A 19,184-nucleotide genomic window follows, 5' to 3' on the forward strand; every position below is an offset into this window, starting at 1 on the left:
CAGACAGTTCTAGTAATGAGAGAAAATAAATAACATTACAGGGTGAGCTAACCCTATGAACCCAGACCTGTAAATTTGTAGCGAAATACTTCCTCTCACAGACTTGTGACTTAATCTCCTTAAGAGGCTTTTTCTGAGCAAGGCTGAGACATCTCAGAAGACTAAATCTGTGTCTATGAACCTGACTGCAAAAGAGTTCTTCCCTCCCAGGGTCTGGAGGGTATGAGTGCCTGTCAGTCCATGTGCTGTTTAACCCTCTGGTGCTGGACTCCGGGTCTCCCTCCGCTCTTTTCTCCCCGATGCAGAGCCCATGCTGGTGCGCTAACCTGCAGTGTCTCTGTGCTTCTCTTCTTACCTCCTCTTTCCCCTTCTCTTTCCCTCTTGCTGTGGTGTGTCCAGAAAAGGAAGTCGAGTTCCAGCGTGCACCTAATGGTGAGCCTTGCCTGCCCACCCATCGCCCACTCCATGCTGCCTGTGCCCGCCTGCCAGCCACGCAAACCCGTTCTGCCACGTGCGTGTGCCTCACTCATCCTCACTGCATGTCTGTGCTGTGTGGGCAGGTGTGGCCTGTCCTGCCAGGCGGGGGCCATTGCCCAAGGTCACCCAGTGGCCTAAAAAGTGGGCATTGGAAGGGGTGGTATGGCACCCCCTGCTGTGGAGTTTGGACAGCCCCCAGCAGCCCAGGGTAGGATGTGAAGCTGGTAGGGACCTGGGGCAAGCAAGGGAGAGACCCTCACTCGCTGTCACCCAGAAGGAGAGGCCCTGCTTCCCAGGCATGAGCAGCTGCTTCCTACAGACTGGCAGCTGGAGGGCAACTGTGTGGTGGGCAGAGGAGCTGGTTGCAGGCTCCCACTTGTGAGTCTCGCTCTCCTGGCTCTGCCCCCATGCAAATCCCATTCTCCAGCTGTGCCCAGTGGTTCATCCTGCCCACCCAGCCCTCAGGGGAACAGCTAACTCATCTTTCTCACAGTACACTGGGCACCAAGGGCAACACAGCAGCCTGAGTCATTATGAAACCATCCATTAAAACCAGAGGTGGGGGCCGGGCGTGGTGGCTCACGCCTGTAATCCCAGCACTTTGGGAGGCCGAGGCAGGCGGATCACGAGGTCAGGAGATCGAGACCATCCTGGCTAACATGGTGAAACCTCGTCTCTACTAAAAGTACAAAAAATTAGCTGGGCATGGTGGCAGGCGCCTGTAGTCCCAGCTACTTGGGAGGCTGAGGCAGGAGAATGGTGTGAACCCAGGAGGCAGAGCTTCCAGTGAGCCGAGATTGTGTCACTGCACTCCAGCCTGGGCGACAGCAAGACCCCGTCTCAAAAAAAAAAAAGACCAGAGGTGGGGCCACTTGGGTGACATCTCAGCCCTCTGCAGGTTTTATGGGCACTCTGGAGTCTTTGCCCCCTGTGAGGGTCTTGGCCTCAGCTGGGATTTACAGGTAGGGCAGCCCTCTCTAACCAACCCCAAACAGGTCAGCATCATTCACTGAGCTAGGTGGGCTTTGCTTCTTCTTGGTGGGAATGGAGACAGCAGAGCTCCTATGAGTTTAGAGCACCGTCTCACGACTCCTGGGACCCCTCTTCTCTAGCCTGCCGCAGTCTGTGGAGTCTTGTTCAGGGAGTCACTTGGTGCCTGGCTTGAGGTTCCATGCCTAGCCCTGGGTTTGGGGATGTCTGAGCCATTGATAGCAAGCTGGCAGTGGACGGCTTCAGGTCTGGTCCAAGAGGCCTCCAGGCAAGAAGTAGGATGCTTTCTGTGTATGTCCTAGAAGAGAAGACACACATTCTAGCTGTCAGTGTATCATCTGTGCCCTGTGCAGGGATGGTAGCCACACATTTGTCCCACCTCCTATTGAAGAATTTGCAGGCATCAGGCTGCTTCTCAGTGGCCCCCAACCCCACTGGAACTCAGTGAGATTGAGTATGCTGGTTAGGGAACTTATCAGAGGCAGAGAATATCACATGGATATGGCTCCCTGCCCTGGAGATCAGCCTCCTTCCTTCCTTCCATCTTCCCCTTGCCCCTCCCTTGTTGTACCGCTCTGTGTAATGTTTTTGTTTGTTTGTTTTTGTTTTTTTAAGATGGAGTCTTGCTCTGTCGCCCAGGCTGGAGTGCAGTGGTGCAATTTGGCGCACTGCAGCCTCCACCTCCTGGGTTCAAGCAATTCTCCTGCCTCAGCCTCCCGAGTAGCTGGGATTACAGGCATGCACCACCACGCCTGGCTAATTTTTGTATTTTTAGTAGAGATGGGGTTTCATCATGTTGGCCAGGCTGGTCTTGAACTCCTGACCTCAGGTGATCCATCCGCCTTGGCCTCCCAAAGTGCTGGGATTACAGGTGTAAGCCAGCGCGCCCGGCCACCACCATGTAGTTTTGAAAGGCAAGGAGTATCCCTGGTGGTCATGGTGCTGTTGGGAATGTTGGCCTGTGTGTGGCCTACTCTGTCCTGGAGGCCAGATTCTGGGACTACAGCCACAGCCCCTCTGGGTTTCACCTGCCCCTCCCCGGAATACTGCCCTTACTTCTAGCCGATCAGGCCTAAGATTTGTCAGGCAAAAAGGTGAACAGCACAGCCCTGACTCTGCTCCCTGAGGTCAGTGAATGCATTTTGGTCTGAAATGGACTTCCACCCCCATCCTCTGGACACCATCTCTTAGGCCAGGCATACTTTCTTTTCTCCTTTCTCTTTGTTTCAGGCTTCGAGCTGGTGTTGTAAGAAGGAAATAAAGGTGCTGGGTTGAAAGGGCAGCAGGAGACTGCCCACAGATAGGGGACCAGAGTTTCTGAATTTTGTTCTGCTTTCTTGTAAATTACCCCCCCTTTCCCTGTATGGTGGGAAGAAGATCTTGAACTTCTTTGGGTCAGGTGTGGATTGTGCAATGACATGGCACCTGGCATAAGCAGAGATTTCTGGAGAGATACTTTAAAACAAGGCTTTGGGCTTGTCCCGCCTTAAGGGTGCCCCAAGAGCTAGGTCTCTGGGTCCCACAAATACTTCCTCCGATCATCTCTCCAGCCATCGCTTCCATCTGCACAGCGTATGGAGGCCACCTCAGGCCTACCTCCTCCAGGCCAGGCCAGGGGGCAAGGGAGGTCTGGGAGTTGAACCTGAGTGGCCTTGGGGACTCTGGAGGAACTAAACCATCTGTTTTCTTGTCTCAGCCACAGAGCAACAACAAAAACAGTCTCGTAAGCCCAGCCCAAGAGCCCGCGCCCTTGCAGACGGCCATGGTACCTCCTGACTACAGCTTCTCTGCCTCTGCCCCTGGCTGCCTCCTGCCCCTTCCCTCTTCCTCCTCTTGTGCCCCCTCCCTGACCTCCTGGGCCTGTTCCTTTCTTGGTCCCCATAGAGCAGACTGCTTTGTGTGCCGCCCTGTATGCCCCTTCCCCTTCATTGTCCCGCCTGGCCGCACTCCGTCCCGCATGGCAGAACTGCTGCTCCTGCTCCTGCTCCTTTCGCTGGTGGGGGGAAGAGTGATCAGGGCTCTCAGCTGAACCTCCCAGGCCCAGCCCAGGACCCCCAGTGGGTCTGCTGTGGGGGCTGGGAAGGTGAGTTGCTTAGGAAAGGAGAGGGTAGGAGCTTTCTTGGGACCTGAACATCAGTTCTTGGAGGCCTCCTTGTAAAACCTGCCTCAGTCTCTCTTTTGCAAAGCCAGAAACAGGAACGAGGGCTGGGGTCCCCACCTCTGGATGGTGCTGAGGTCTCCAGGCTCCTGGAGTGCCTCGTGCTAGCTGAGTTCTCTCTGGGCTCCTCCAGGGGTTCTGTGTGCTCTTGGAGCTCCCTCTGCTAGTGGTGGCTAAATAGAGAGTCAGCAGGGGGTGACTGGGAAAGAGGGAGGAGTGATGGTGCCTGCTACTCCCCTCCTTCCTGCGGACCCTCGTGCCACCTGACGTGGCGGGTGTGGGGCCAGGAACTAGGGAAGGCAGAAGGCGGGCGCAGCGGGTGGCTCTCTGGGCTCAGCTTGCCGAGGGGGATTCCTGTCCTGGCTCTTTCTGGGAGACCTCATTCTTCTCCCCAGTGTACACCCTGTGATGAACACTGTGGCAGGGCCCGGCCTGTGCCCTCAGTCCCACAGCTCCTCCAGTGTACCTGCCCTGTGGGAACCCCATGTGGAAAAAGCCCTCAGAACTGACAGGAATCAGGGACAGAGGCCCTTGCTGTCTCAGCCTCCTGGGCACCTGCACCTGCCAGGCCTCTCTTTCTTACCAGCCAGTGCTACTGCCAAAATCCAGGGCTATCCCAGCTGCCTGGGACCCCAGTTGAGCCGGACATTTTGTCTTCTGGAGATGGCTGGTGGGCAGGCCTCAGTGGTCATCACAGGGTCTGTGGGAGTCCTGGGGTGCAGGTGGGGCTCCTCAGGGAAGAGCCATAGTCTGTTCCCAAGTTGGAAGGGTAATTTTCATCTTCTCTCACAGGAGCCACAAACCACTGTGGTACACAACGCTACAGATGGGATCAAGGTGAGTGGCTCCTGAGCCTGTCTCCTGCTTTCCAGGTCAGCAGGAGACAGGTGGGCTGGGTCCCAGGGGTCTACAGGCTGCACCCTGAAGCCAAGGCGTTTGCAGAGGCTCAGCTGAAGGTAGCCTGTGCTCATAGTTGCTCCATTCTGAGGAAGGGCTTTCTACCTTACGGAGCCCAGGCTTTGCAGTCAGACAGACCTGGTCTGAATCCTGGCCCTGCACCTTAGTATCCTTTATCTGCAAATTGGGGATGATAATAATAGAATCTTCCTCCATATGTTGGAAGTTTAAATGAGAGTAAACGTTCACTGAAAAACAGGCAAGAGCATCTCTGGACCCTGGAGCATTCTCCGTGGCCTGGCCCCTTTGTGCCCTTGGTGTTTTCACCAGCATTCCTGAACCAATCTGTTAAGCCTGGATACCATCCATGGCTCTGGTTTAGAGAGGTGACAAGACAAATTACCTGTTCAAACGGTGGGTGGGATGGGAGGCAGATAAAAAACCAATAAGCAAACAGATAAAATAGGCCGGGCACTGTGGCTCACACCTGTAATTCTCACACTTTGGGAGGCCAAGGTGTGGGCAGATCGCCTGAGCTCAGGAGTTTGAGACCACCCTGGGCAACATGGTGAAACCCCGTCTCTACTAAAATACAAAAAAGTAGCCGTGTGGTGGTGCGTGCCTGTAGTCCCAGCTACTTGGGAGGCTGAGGCACGATAATCGCTTGAGCCTGGGAGGCAGAGGTTGCAGTGAGCTGAGATCATGCCACTGCACTCCAGCCTGGGCTACGGAGTGAGACTTAGTCTCAAAGAAATAAATAAGATAAAATCTAATGTCAATAGGTAGTCTGAAGAAAATGGCACAAAGTAGAGAGAAGGCCAGGTGCAGTGGCTCACACCTGTAATCCTAGCACTTTGAGAGGCCAAGGCGGGCAGATCACTTGAGGTCAGGAGTTCAAAACCAGCCTGGCCAACATGGGAAAACCCCATCTCTACTAAAGATACAAAAATTAGTTGGGGATGGTGGTACATCCCTGTAATCCCAGCTGCCTGGGAGGCTGAGGCAGGAGAATCGCTTGAACCTCGGAGGCGGAGGTTGCAGTGAGCTGAAATCGTGCCACTGCACTTCAGCCTGGGCAACAGAGCAAGACTCCATCTAAAAAATGAAAACAGAAAAACCCCACCAAAGTAGAGAGAGAGAGAGAACAGGGCCTTGAATTAAGTAGTCAGGAGGAGGCCTCTTTCAGGAGGTGATATCTGAGCGAAAAACTGAACGGTGGGTGGGAAGGAGGCAACCAGGCCAACTCTGAGGCTGAGTGCCCTAGGCAGAAGGAACTGAAGCTCAGGTGTGGCATGTGTAATCAAGCAGAGGGAAGAGGGAAGTGACACGGGGAGAACCTAGGAGAGTGATGAGGTTGGTGAAGCAGCAGGGCCTGCTACAGAGGCCCTTGTAGGAGTTTGCATTTTCTTCCAGCAGCAAGGAGAAGCTGTTGGGAGTAATAGAATCTATCTGACACTTTAACACATCACTCTGGCCACATCATGATCAAGAACTCTAGGGAGGGCCAGGCACGGTGGCTCACGCCTGTAATCCCTACACTTTGGAAGGCCGAGGCAGGTGGATCAGCGGAGGTCAGGAGCTCGAGACCAGCCTGGCCAATATGAAGAAACTCTGTCTCTAATAAAAATACAAAAATTAGCCAGGCGTGGTGGCAGGCGCCTGTAATCCCAGCTACTCGGGAGGCTGAGACAGGAGAATCACTTGAACCCAGGAGGTGGAGGTTGCAGTGAGCCAAGATCATGCCACTGCACTCCGGCCTGGGCAACAAGAGCAAAACTCTGTTTCCAAAAAAAAAAAAAAAAACAACTCTAGGGGAAGTTAAGGAGACCATGAAGCTGTTATCGCGGTTCAGGTGTGAGATGCTGGTGGCCTGGAGTCAGGTTGTAGCTGTGTATTGGAAGTGAAGAGGTAAGACATGGGATTTACTTTGGAGGCAGAACCAAAAGATTTTATTTTTAGATTGGGCAATCCGAATATAAGGGAAAAAGAGAAGGATTGAGGATGACACCAGGTTTTAGCCTGAATAACTGGTCTAATTAGGGGCATTTACCAAGTGGGGGAAGACTAGGGAGGAGATTTGGGAAGAGTCAGACAGCCAGGGTGGAAGCAGAGCCTTCCACGGCCTTGCACCTCTTGTAGGAGCACAAACTCTGCTTTCGTTCTGCTTTGCTCCTCTGGCTTCCAAGGGATGGAGCATATAGAAACATATTCTTTTTGGCCTACAGGGCTCCACAGAGAGCTGCAACACCACCACAGAAGATGAGGACCTCAAAGGTAGGTGCTGGCCCTTGGAGGGGGAAGGACTCCAGCAGTGACCCAGGTACCTGGGCTCCAATGGGGCACCCGCCTTTTCTGCTCCCAGAACTGGGAATGCTGGCTCCTATGCCCCTAGGAGAGGGCTTGGTATAAAAGCTACTTTCCACAAGCCAAGATATGAGGCCCCTGTGTGGTGTTGCTGAGCTGGGCAAGAGGCTTCTCTTCTTTGACCCCAAGTCTAAAATAGCTAAGCTAGAGATTCTCCAGGGGCCAGGGCTCAGAGAACTGTTCCTGTCGCTGATAATGATGTGCCATCCCAGAACAGGGGTACACTAAGTCCCTGCCAAAGTAGCCCACAAGTGTCATGAGTCATAAATAGAGTGACCAATCATCCTGGTTTTCCCCGGACACAGAACTTTTGGTTTTAAGACTGTGATGGGCCAGGAGTGCTGGCTCACACCTGTAATCCCAGAACTTTCGGAGGGCCAGGGCAGGAGGATTGCTTGAGGCCAGGAGTTTGAGGCCAGCCTGGGCAACATAGCAAGACTTTGTCTCTATTAAAAGAAAAAAAAAGAAAAGAAAAGAAAAAAAAAATTTTAGGAACAAATAAATAGGCCAGGCAAGGTGACTGATACCTGTAATCCCAGCACTTTGGGAGGCCGAGGCAAGCAGATCACTTGAGGTCAGGAGTTCGAAACCAGCCTGGCCAACATGTTGAAACCCCATCTCTACTAAAACTACAAAAAAAGGCCGGGCCTAGTGGCTCCCGCCTGTAATCCCAACACTTTGGGAGACCAAGATGGGTGGATCACCTGAAGGTCAGGAGTTCAAGACCAGCCTGGCCAACATGGTGAAACCCCATCTCTACTAAAAATATAAAAAATTAGCCAGGTGTGGTGGCAGATACCTGTAATCCTGGGTACTTGGGAGGCTGAGGTGGGAGAATTCGCTTGAACCTGGGAGGTGGAGGGTGCAATGAGCTAAGATCGCCCCATTGCATTCCAGCCTAGGCAACAAGAGCAAAACCTCTCAAAAAAAAAAAAAAAAAAAGGCCGGTCATGGTGGCAGGGTCTTATAATCCCAGCTACTCGGGAGGCTGAGCCGTGAAAATGCTTGAACCCGGGAGGTGGAGGTTGCAGTGAGCCAAGATCGCACCACTGAACTCCAGTCTGGGTGACAGAATGAGACTCTGTCTCAAAAAGAAAAAAAAAAAAAAAAAAAGGCCGGGCGCGGTGGCTCACGCCTGTAATCCCAGCACTTTGGGAAGCCAAGGCAGGCGGATCATGAGGTCAGGAGATCGAGACCATCCTGGCTAACACGGTGAAACTCCGTCTCTACTAAAAATGCAAAAAATTAGCCGGGTGTGGCGGCAGGTGCCTGTAGTCCCAGCTGCTTGGGAGGCTGAGGCAGGAGAATGGCATGAACCCGGGAGGCGGAGCTTGCCGTGAGCTGAGATCACGCCACTGCACTCCAGCCTGGGGGACTGAGCAAGACTCCGTCTCAAAAAAAAAAAAAAAAAACATATATAAATAAATATAAAACCCAGATAGTCCTGGGAACACTGGGATGAGTTGGTCACTCTAGTCCTAAGATCTTGGCCTGAATGATGGAGTTGGAACCAATCTGACAACTGTGAGGCCACATTTGGTCGTGTCCTGGTGGGCCTGTAAGGACCACTAGCCTAAGCTTGGGCCTGGCTAGAGTGCCAGGGGGGTGGGAGGGCATGGCAGGCCGGACCCCTGGGAATCTCTGTCCTGCTCTTTAGTTGGGCCTCCTGGAATTGCTCCCTTTGCCTGAATTCCATAAGTGGCTTTGGGCCAGGCCATCAGAAAAGACAGAGGAACACTGTAGGACAGAGCTGGGAGAGCATGCCCTGGGCGGCAAGGGGGCATCAAACGTTTTGGAACCAAAAAAATAGCAGAAAGCTACGAGGAAGTGAATCATAGTAGCTCCAGGCCCCTGTCAGTGAGGTCAGATCAGTTCGATTCCAGCACTGCTGGCAACATAGGAGGCGCCATCACTGCTGGGCTCTGGACCCTGTGGCCTGGCCCCTTGGAACATCTTCCCCGGGAGCAGGGGTCCTTGGACAGGCTGTTGTAAGGCTCGTCTGGAAGCCACGGCCCAGGTCTGGGCACCTGCCTGGTGCCCTCAGCTGGGAGGCCTCTCTTGCAGAGGCGGCGGCGTGGGATGTGGTCCAGTGTCCACAGCAGCCCGAGGCGAGGCGTCCCCTTGCCCCGGCTCTGCAGCGCCATGGGCTCGGGTCCTGTCCGGCTTGCTCGCTCACCTGCCTTGTTCTGTTTGTTTTGGCTGCTCTGCCTTGCCCTGCCCTGCCCTGCCCTGGCTGGTTAGCTGCCCCGCTCCGCACTGGGAATGGCAGCTCGGTGCCTGAAGGACGGAGCTCCCGGGACAGAACAGCCCCCTCTGCAGGCATGCAGCCCCAGCCTTCTCTCTGCTCCTCAGCCAGTAAGTGTGAGGGAGGCACATTCTGGCTTCCGTCTCCCTGGCTCGTCCTGAAGCCCCTCAGGGACCCCCACCACAGCTGTCAGCCTGGCCCAGCTGCCCATGGTAGTAAGCTCCGGGAGCATGGCCTCTGCTAGGGGTGGGGGGTCAATTGGAGGTGCTGTTGAGACCAGGCAGGGGCCCCTGAGTCTGGGGCCCAGAGAAATATGAGAAGAGTGGGTGGAAGAACATGGCCTGGGGTGGGGGGAGTAGAAAGTCCCCAAGATGTGCAGTGGGCCTTGCCTCAGCGCCGAGCCAGGAAGAAGGGCAGAGTCGGAAGTCAGGTCTGTGAGGGTGGGAGTGGGGTGATGGGGAAATCGTGACAGCAAGGAACTGTGTTGGGGATGTAGTGCTTCCTGAGTCTCAGCATAACATATTAAGAGCATGGGGTCAGAGGCAAGACAGATCTGAGTTTAAATCCCAGATACACTGCCTTCAAGAGTGTGAAGTTTAACCTCTCAGAGCTGCAGGTTCCTTATCTGTAACTTGGAAATAAAACGGCCTGCACCTCAGAGCCTTATTGGAAAAAAGACGAGGCAGTAGGAAGTCTTGATACAGTGCCTCACTGGGTTATCAGGGGCTCATCCTCATATTTCTAGTTACATCTGTGCTGGAGGATGCCTGTGTCTGCTGCCTTTCCTCCCACCATCTATCCTTGCAGTTTCTAAGCACAACCCTCTTCACTCGTGGGGCCCCAGTCAGGTCATCCAGATGGGTCTGGTGGGTTGGAGAGGGTGTGTGTGTTGTGGGTGCACACCTGCCTGCTGCTTTAGGAAGCCCATCTAACTCCTTGCTTCCCTTAACCTGCTGCTTGCTTACCTGGAGCTGCAGCCTAGCAGGGCTGATGACTGTGGGGCTGCCTCCTGGATGTGCCTTTGGCCGCGCTGCCCTGTCCCAGCTGTGCTGCTTGGCTGTGCTGGCCAGGCCATGGTGGTGCTGTTCTAATGCTTGCAGTTGTCTTGCAGCCTTTCGCTCCTGTGAGGAAAGGGTTGTGGCCTGGGCCAACCCAGGGCTCGGGTTAAGATGAGCCCAAGCTCAACCCACGCTCTCCCTTACCCTGGCGGCAGCCCCTGCTGATAGTGGCATTCCCTATAAGAGAAGCCCAGGGCAGCAGGACATCACCAGCTGTCCCTTGGCTTGGGATGGGTTGGGGAGGAAGGCTCTGGAGGGCACCACCTCTGCCTGCCTGTCAGTCTGAGCCCTGTCTGGTTTTCCTGAGGAACACCTCCTGGCATGAGAGCTGGTGTGAAATGTACAGCTTTCCCAAGCCTTGAGAGGTAAATGGAGCAGCCTCTCTGGTACAGGCTGTCACAGGTTTTTACAATTCCGGGATCATTTCTCCCAGAAAAGCCCTGTGGAGTTGATGAGCAGTGGAAAGCATCCATCCTAGGGCTCTGATGGTCTTTTGGCACCCCAGCCCTAGCTGCATTCTGCTGTCAGGCTGCCTGTCGCCCAGGGCTGGATCCTGGCCACTGAATGAGGGCTAAGAGTGGGGGTGGTGATTGAGACCTGACTGAGCCCCTTCAGGTGAGAGAAGTAAATTGGGGGTGGAAGCAGCCTTATCGAGAGATGCTTGTGAGAGAGGCTGCTCATACATGGGAGGGGCTCACAGCATTCACGATGTACCAGGCTCCTCACCTGTTAAAGGCAAGTGTGTTTTCTGCAACCTGGTTGTTGATAGAGCGGGAGGCCAAGGCCAAAGAACCATAACTAATGGCTGGGCTTCAGGAGGAAGTGGTCATTGTGTCTGCAGACTGCAGAGAGGGAGATGGAAGGGAAGGTGGGTTCGCTCCTCTGCCAACGGCCCTAGAGACAGAGAAGAGGGATGTCTTTGTCATAAGTGATCACAGGGGACTCCTGAGGACTGGGGAAGGCTCTCTGTCACTTAGGAGGTACCCCAGTAGGTAAATTGATGGATTTTTCTCCTCCACAGTGAGAAAACAGGAGATCATTAAGATTACAGAACAGCTGATTGAAGCCATCAACAATGGGGACTTTGAGGCCTACACGTAAGTAGAGACCCATTTTTTTTTTGTGACCTAAGTCATCTCCCAAGGCCTTCCCTGCTTCCAGACAACAATTAGGACCCTGGGGAAAGGGAATTTGGACCTTGGGCAAAGTATCTGAGTTAAGCCTTCTCCTAAGCTGGGAGCCCTTTCAGGTAGATTCCCTGAGCTCACCCACGGTGTCCTGGTGGTGGGCCGAAAGCACAGGGCTGAGTGGCTCAGCAGGCAGGCCTGGAAGATCTTCGCTGTCTTGTCTGGGATGGCCACAGCTAGCCTGCTGCTACTGGGTAGACACTGCTGATAAGGAAGGAAGACAAATCGCTCCACAGAAGCCTGATAGGCTGCTTTTTTGTTTTTTCTCCCTGCAGGAAGATTTGTGATCCAGGCCTCACTTCCTTTGAGCCTGAGGCCCTTGGTAACCTCGTGGAGGGGATGGATTTCCATAAGTTTTACTTTGAGAATCGTGAGTGGGTTCGTGCTGCTGATATACTCCTGCCTGCCCCTTCACCCCTTTGCCTCTGTCTCCTGCTCACCTCCTCATCCCAGTTGCCCACTTTTCCCTTATTTGACCTTCATGCTGCACTCCTACTCTGTATGCTTGCCCCTTTGTGCCCCGATGGTTGTAAACAGGCACCTTTGAAGGCCCTGCTCTGAGCCCCAAGTGCCCATTCATTCCACAACTGCCTTGTGGCAGTCCCAGTCACCACAATCAAGTTCACTTATTTCTTGCCGAGCACGGTGGCTCACGCCTTTAATCAAAGCACTTTTGGGAGGCTGAGGCTGGTGGATCACGAGGTCAGGAAATCGAGACCATCCTGGCTAACACGGTGAAACCCCATCTCTACTAAAAATACAAAAAATTAGCCAGGCGTGGTGGTGGCGCCTATAGTTCCAGCTACTTGGGAGGCTGAGGCAGGAGAATGGTGTGAACCTGGGAGGCGGAGCTTGTAGTGAGCCAAGATTGCGCCACTGCACTCCAGCCTGGGCAACACAGCGAGACTCCATCTCAAAAAAAAAGTTCACTCATTGCTTTAAGCCTCACCTCTTTCCAAGATGGATTGGAAGGAAACCCTTTGAGATTAGGTTGAGATGATCTCAGCACGTAAGAACTAAGCTCTGTGTCTGCAGGTTTCAAAATAGAGGAAATTAAAACCAGGATAAGAATGTGCAAACCAGGGTACTCTTGGTGATTTGTGAGATCGGAAGTTGTGGCTAGAATCTTCCTGACTATGGAGGAAGGCAGGCGTCCTGTATGGGGGGTGGGGTGTACATTCTGGCCAGTTCGTGGAAGATAAGGGGATAAGAAGCTGAATCATCACCCCCTCCCATCTTTCTGTCTACTCTATGAGACCCTCCCCTTCCTTATTTTTATCTCTTCCCACTTTATGCTGGGCCTTCCCTATCCTGCCCTGAGTTATAGTTAGTCACTAACTTCTCTGCTGACTCCCACCCTTATCACATCTCAGCTGCATATATAAACTCTCAGTTATCTAAGTAATTCTATTAGCCAGAAGCAATTCCAGAGTTTATATTAATTCTAGGAAGGTGACATGTAGCCCCTGTCTAACATTTGAATTGAACTAAAATGTGAATCTCAATAAAAGCAACACAGTTTTCACAGCATATGCTGATAATGGCAATCCAACTTCTTTTGCCTTTTCCCCAGGGAATCCTGGGAATATCCTGAGCTTGGTGCTTTGGTGATTCTCTTTCAGCTTTGGTGCCTTAAAAAAAAAAATTACAAATCAATTTTGAATGGTTTAAGTTCATGATTTTGTTCTGCAGCCCTAGCTAGGGGCGAGCCAAGCCTTTTGAAATCTAAACTCAGCCTAACAAAACAGAAAATCTGTAGGCTTCAGTTAGAGTCACATGGTCCTGAGTTCAGGTGTGTGATTTGAGCAAATTATTCCTTGAACCTATTTCCTCATCTTATAATGAAGAAAATATTATCCAGCAAGAAATACAGCTCAGGCATGTAAAACCCCAGCACAATGCCTGATTAAAAGAGCAGCAGCTACTATCATTGTTGCCCATCTTTCTGTTCCTTTTGGATAAAGAAGACTAATGTAATGTGGTATCCTGGCCTCTTGGAGGGCGTTTGGGCGGGGGGACTTGGAGATTCTGGGAATGGTTGCTCGGGAGTTGGTAAGACTTGGAAGTGCAGGCTGGGAGGAAAATGCAGGTGCCGAGGCCTGATGTCCTCTTACCTACCCCACCCTGCCCTGTAGTCCTGTCCAAGAACAGCAAGCCTATCCATACCACCATCCTAAACCCACACGTCCACGTGATTGGGGAGGACGCAGCGTGCATCGCCTACATCCGCCTCACCCAGTACATCGACGGGCAGGGTCGGCCTCGCACCAGCCAGTCAGAAGAGACCCGGGTCTGGCACCGTCGGGATGGCAAGTGGCTCAATGTCCACTATCACTGCTCAGGGGCCCCTGCCGCACCGCTGCAGTGAGCTCAGCCACAGGTGCACCTGGTTGAGGGGGGAGAGGGGCTGGGAGGGCCTGGGACAGGTGGGGTCAGAGGAAGAAGAGAAGGCTGGGAGGTGGCCCTGGGAGAGGAGGTGTGGGCCATCCCAGAGGATTGGCAAAGGCTGGTAGAATGCTTGTAATAAGTTGTGCTCGGAAATCAGACAGACTGGGGTCTGGCTCCATGACTCCAAATTGGGTGACCTCAGGTTACTTCCCCTCCCTAAACTCAGTCTCCTTAGCTGTCAAAGAGAGGCAGAGAGTGGTACCTACCTCATTTAATCATTGTGAGGATTAAGTAAGATACTATAAGTAAAGCACTTAGTAAGTGCTCAGCAAATGGGAGGCAGTTTTGTATTTAAGCATTAGCTTCACCCACTTTCCCCACCTTCTCAGGCCTACTTGGCCACGTGTTTAGCGTGCTAAAGTCGCTGGAACTCATCTGTGTGCTCATTGTCCTCTGTTCTGTTACCACATTCTGTCCTGTTTGACAGGGGCATTAGGAGATTCCAGCCAGAGGTCGAACCTTCGCAGCCAGTGGCTCTGGAGGGCCTGAGTGACAGCGGCAGTCCTGTTTGTTTGAGGTTTAAAACAATTCAATTACAAAAGCGGCAGCAGCCAATGCACGCCCCTGCATGCAGCCCTCCCGCCCGCCCTTCGTGTCTGTCTCTGCTGTACCGAGGTGTTTTTTACATTTAAGAAAAAAAAAAAGAAAAAAAGATTGTTTAAAAAAAAAAAGAGGAATCCGTACCATGATGCGTTTTAAAACCACCGACAGCCCTTGGGTTGGCAAGAAGGCAGGAGTGTGTATGAGGTCTATCCTGGCATGAGCAGCGGGCTGACCCACTGGCCTTGAAGAGGTGAGCTTGGCCTCTCTGGTCCCCATGGACTCAGGGGGACCAGGCAAGAACTCTGACAGAGCTTTGGGGGCCATGATGTGATTGGAGCTCCTGAGGTGGCCTGCTTACCCCAGGTCTAGGAACGGACTTCTTTGGAACTTGCATAGGCGCCTAGAATGGGGCTGATGAGAACATCGTGACCATCAGACCTACTTGGGAGAGAACACAGAGCTCCCAGCCTGCTGTGGAGGCAGCTGAGAAGTGGTGGCCTCAGGACTAAGGGCCCGGACGTTGATGTGTACTGTCTCATTTAGTGTAGAAGGGAAGAGAATTGGTGCTGCAGAAGTGTGCCCGCCATGAAGCTGATGAGAAACCTCGTGTTAATCTGACATGCACTCACTCATCCATTTCTATAGGATGCACAATGCATGTGGGCCCTGATATTGAGGCCTTATCCCTGCAGCTAGGAGGGGGAGGGGTTGTTGCTGCTTTGCTTCATGTTTTCTTCTAACTCAGCAAGGAGAGAGCCGGGCCCTGGTCAGGGCTCCCGTGCCGCCTTTGGCTGTTTTGTTTCTGTGCTAATCTGGACCATCTTTGTCTTCTTGCCTTTTCACAGTAATGGTCCCCATGCTGACCCTCATCTGGGCCTGGGCCCTCTGCCAAGTGCCCCTGTGGGATGGGAGGAGTGAGGCAGTGGGAGAAGAGGTGGTGGTCATTTCTATGCATTGAGGCTCTCTTCGAGGCTGCCTCCCTTTTTATTCTTCCTTGCTGCACGTCCATCTCTTTTCCTGTCTTTGAGATTGACCTGACTGCTCTGGCAAGAAGAAGAGGTGTCCTTACAGAGGCCTCTTTACTGACCAACTGAAGTATAGACTTACTGCTGGACAATCTGCATGGGCATCACCCCTCCCCGCATGTAACCCGAAAGAGGTGTCCAGAGCCAAGGCTTCTACCTTCATTGTCCCTCTCTGTGCTCAAGGAGTTCCATTCCAGGAGGAAGAGGTCTATACCCTAAGCAGATAGCAAAGAAGATAATGGAGGAGCGATTGGTGATGGCCTTGGTTTCCCTCAAAACAACGCTGCAGATTTATCTGCACAAACATCTCCACTTTGGGGGGAAAGGTGGGTAGATTCCAGTTCCCTGGACTACCTTCAGGAGGCACGAGAGCTAGGAGAAGAGGCAAAGCTACAGGTTTACTTGGGAGCCAGCTGAAAAGAGAGCAGACTCAAAGGTGCTGGTGCTTGGATTTAGCCAGGCTCCTCCGAGCAGCTCATGCATGTCCCAGCCCCTGGGCCCTAGCCCTTTCCTGCCCTGCAGTCTGCAGTGCCAGCACGCAGATCCCTTCACCACAGGGTTTCGTTTTGCTGGCTTGAAGACAAATGGTCTTAGAATTCATTGAGACCCATAGCTTCATATGGCTGCTCCAGCCCCACTTCTTAGCATTCTTACTCCTCTTCTGGGGCTAATGTCAGCATCTATAGACAATAGACTATTAAAAAATCACCTTTTAAACAAGAAATGGAAGGCATTTGATGCAGAATTTTTGCATGACAACATAGAAATAATTTAAAAATAGTGTTTGTTCTGAATGTTGGTAGACCCTTCATAGCTTTGTTACAATGAAACCTTGAACTGAAGATATTTAATAAAATAACCTTTAAACAGTCCATTGTGTTACTGCTGTTGGAGGTTTACGGCCAGAGGCATAGATTTTAGCAGCCTGGGTTACCAGGTTGGAGAGAGGTACCTCCTCCTACTCCCATTGGGGCCTTTTGAGAATAAAACTTCCTCATGCCTGTAATCCCAGGCATTAGGAGGTCGAGGCGGGCGAATCACGAGGTCAGAAGTTCGAGACCAGCCTGGCCAACATGGTGAAACCCCTTCTCCACTAAAAAACAAAAAAAATTTATCTGGGCGTAGTGGCGGGTGCCTGTAATCCCAGCTACTCGGAAGGCTGAGGCAGAAGAATCGCTTGAACCCGGGAGGGGGAGGTTGCAGTGAGCCGAGGTCGCGCCACTGCACTCCAGCCCAGGGGACAGAGTGAGATTCCGTAACAGAAAAAAAAAAAAAAAAAAAAAAAACTTCCTCATAACCTCCAACCAGCGCTCGGTGCTGCGGAGGCGAGGCGGGGCGGGGAGGGGAGGGAGGGTGAGTGCCCTGGGAGCCGGTTGAGGGCCTCGCCCCGCCCCTGGTCCCGCCTCCGGCTAGACCGCTCCGCCTCGTCCCCTCCGAGTGGGCCGGCCCGGCTCCCCCTCCGAGGGGCTGAGTGGATGAGCCCAGGCCTGAGCCCGCCCCTGCTACCGAGTCGCGGTCCCCGACGCCCGGCCGGCGGTGCCATCGCGCGAGCAGGAGGGGGTGCGCTTCCGCGGGCGGGGCGTCCACCCGCCGTCTCGGAGGCCGCGGCTCGGCCCGGCACTGCGGAGGGCCGCTTGGTTTCCCGGCACCCAGGTCGCGCGGCTGCTAGGGCCGGAGTCGGTGGACCCGAGCGGGTGCCACCAGCGGCGGCGCGCCGCCTCCCCCGGTGGGAGCGGTGGTTGGGCCAGGCTGCGGCAGAGCGTTCGCTCGGAGATGGCGGAGCAGCCGCGACGCGGCCCGTGGCCCCGAGAGCAGGGAAGCCGGGCAGCCCCGGGACGCGGCGGAGCCCGGGGACAGCGGGGACGCCGCCCAGTCCTCCGGGTGAGCCGCCCCTGAAGAGACCCCCCGCCCACGGTCGCGCTCAGGCCCCGCAACAGACTCTCCTCGATGTTGCCACCATCGCCATCCTCAGGGTCGTCCCGGGGCGGCCCAGCGTGCGCCCCCCACCCCGATCCTTTCCGCCGGCCTCCCTCAGAACCGCCTCGCTCCCGTCCGGACCGGGCGGGCTCCCTTCTTCCCGCAAGGCTCTCCCAGCCCAGAGGCTGTTTTCGATGTCACCCCGGAGTTGCCGCCGCGCGCCCGTGGCCCCTTCCCCTTTGGTGTCCCACATCCGGTGCGCTCTTCGCATCCACCTGTACCCCCGTCTCCTCTCGGCGGGGCCCCTCCACCCGCCAGCCTCGGGCCCCTTCGGCGCCCGCAGCCTCCGCGCCGCTGCTCCGGCCGTCCCGGTCTCCCCTAGCCCAGGCCCGGCTCCCGTCTGGCTTCGCCGTTCTCAGAGACCTCCCGCACACACCCACCCCGCCCAGCCCTGCTGGCCCTCAGCGTTCACTGGCCCGGCCTGCGGCGCCCCTTCCCTAAAGCTTGCTGCTTCTTCCAGGTATGAAGCTAAAATGCAGCGGCTAAGAACGCGGCTCTGGAGCTTGACAGGCCTGACGTCGAATCCCAGCCCTCCCATCAACTGAGCTGTGTGATCCTGGGCAAGTTTCTAAGCTTCTCTGAGTTACTCATATGTGAAATGGGGATAATGGAGCACGTACGTTTTCCCTACTTCTTAGGGCTGGTATGAAGATTAAATATATGTAAAGCTCTTAGAAGAATGGCTGGCAAGTTGTAAGTTCTCAAATACGGGATGATACACCCTGAGTATCAACTTCCTGTCAGTGACCTCCTCACTACGATGTTTTCTCTAAAGTTGCATCAAATTCTTAGCATTCACCCCTTCTCGTCACCATTTTGATCCTCTTCCCCAGCTCTCTTCTCATGTCGTTTTACCTAGGCCAAAGCTGGACTGTTTTTGTTTTTTTTATTTTTTATTTTTCTGAGCCGGAGTCTCGCTCTGTCACCCAGGCTGGAGTGCAGTGGCTCGATCTCACCTCACTGCAATCTCCACCTCCCGGGTTCAAGTGATTTTCCTGCCTCAGCCTTCTGAGTAGCTGGGACTACAGGCGCCCACCACCACGCCCAGCTAATTTTTGTATTTTTAGTAGAGACAGGGTTTCACCATGTTGGCCAGGCTGGTCTTGAACTCCTGACCTCAGGCGATCCATCCGCCTTGGCCTTTCACAGTGCTGGGATTACAGGTGTGAGGCACCACGCCTGGCCTGAACTGTTTTTAAATCATCTCTGTCAATTCTGAAGGACCTCGGCTCTGCCTTATCACCCCTGAGATGTGTGTGTTTGGGGGTAGGTGGTAGAGAGGGATTGCCAGCCTTACAAGGAGGCTGAGGTGGGGATAGTGACAATAAAACTTAAAGAAGCAGTTGATTTAAGAAAAAGAACAGACTCAGGAGGCTGAGGCGGGAGGATTGTATGACCCCAGAAGTTGAACACCAGCCTGGGCAACATAACAAGACCCCCATCTCTAAAAAAAATTAAAAATTAGTAGGGCGTGGTGGTGCACAGCTGTAGTCCCAGCTACATGGGAGGCTGAGGTGGGAGGGTCACTTGAGCCCAGGAGTTTGAAGCTGCAGTAGGCTATGATCACACCAGCACACTGTATCCTGGGTGACAGAACAAGACTCCATCTAAAAATAATAAAAGAGATCCCCAAAATTAGACCTCCTTAAAACTGTGTTTTTCTGATCACACTGTCCTCTTTCCTTCTGTCATTGGTTGGATGTGATTTAAGCTCCTGTTACTCTCTGTCATCCAGTCCTTACTCAAGTTGTTCTGTTTGTGTAACTGAACTCAATACCTCATGTCTCTCCAGGCTAGCTCAGGGACTCTTCTGAA

General features: G+C 53.6%; 1 protein-coding gene across 10 annotated transcripts in view; it reads left to right on the top strand.

Annotated features, from left to right (window-relative positions):
* CAMK2G (calcium/calmodulin dependent protein kinase II gamma) overlaps positions 1-16,264 on the top strand; it is a 63,042-nt gene extending 46,778 nt beyond the window's left edge. For 2 of the 10 annotated variants that reach the window (XM_025395876.1, XM_025395879.1), the window contains 7 exons: positions 3,164-3,232; positions 4,418-4,462; positions 6,748-6,796; positions 11,211-11,286; positions 11,652-11,746; positions 13,512-13,756; positions 14,252-16,264. In XM_025395876.1, the coding sequence (XP_025251661.1) occupies positions 3,164-3,232; positions 4,418-4,462; positions 6,748-6,796; positions 11,211-11,286; positions 11,652-11,746; positions 13,512-13,744 (567 nt within the window). In that variant the 3' untranslated portion in view covers positions 13,745-13,756; positions 14,252-16,264. Of the gene's footprint in view, positions 1-399; positions 433-3,163; positions 3,959-4,417; positions 4,463-6,747; positions 6,797-9,127; positions 9,242-11,210; positions 11,287-11,651; positions 12,907-13,511; positions 13,757-14,251 lie in introns of those variants that run through there. The other 8 variants (XM_025395872.1, XM_025395873.1, XM_025395878.1 and 5 more) reach the window with 8 other exon arrangements.
* The last annotated feature ends 2,920 nt before the right edge of the window (positions 16,265-19,184 follow it).

Source organism: Theropithecus gelada, chromosome 9 (genome assembly GCF_003255815.1).
Source record: "Theropithecus gelada isolate Dixy chromosome 9, Tgel_1.0, whole genome shotgun sequence".
In the NCBI taxonomy this organism is placed as follows: domain Eukaryota; kingdom Metazoa; phylum Chordata; class Mammalia; order Primates; family Cercopithecidae; genus Theropithecus; species Theropithecus gelada.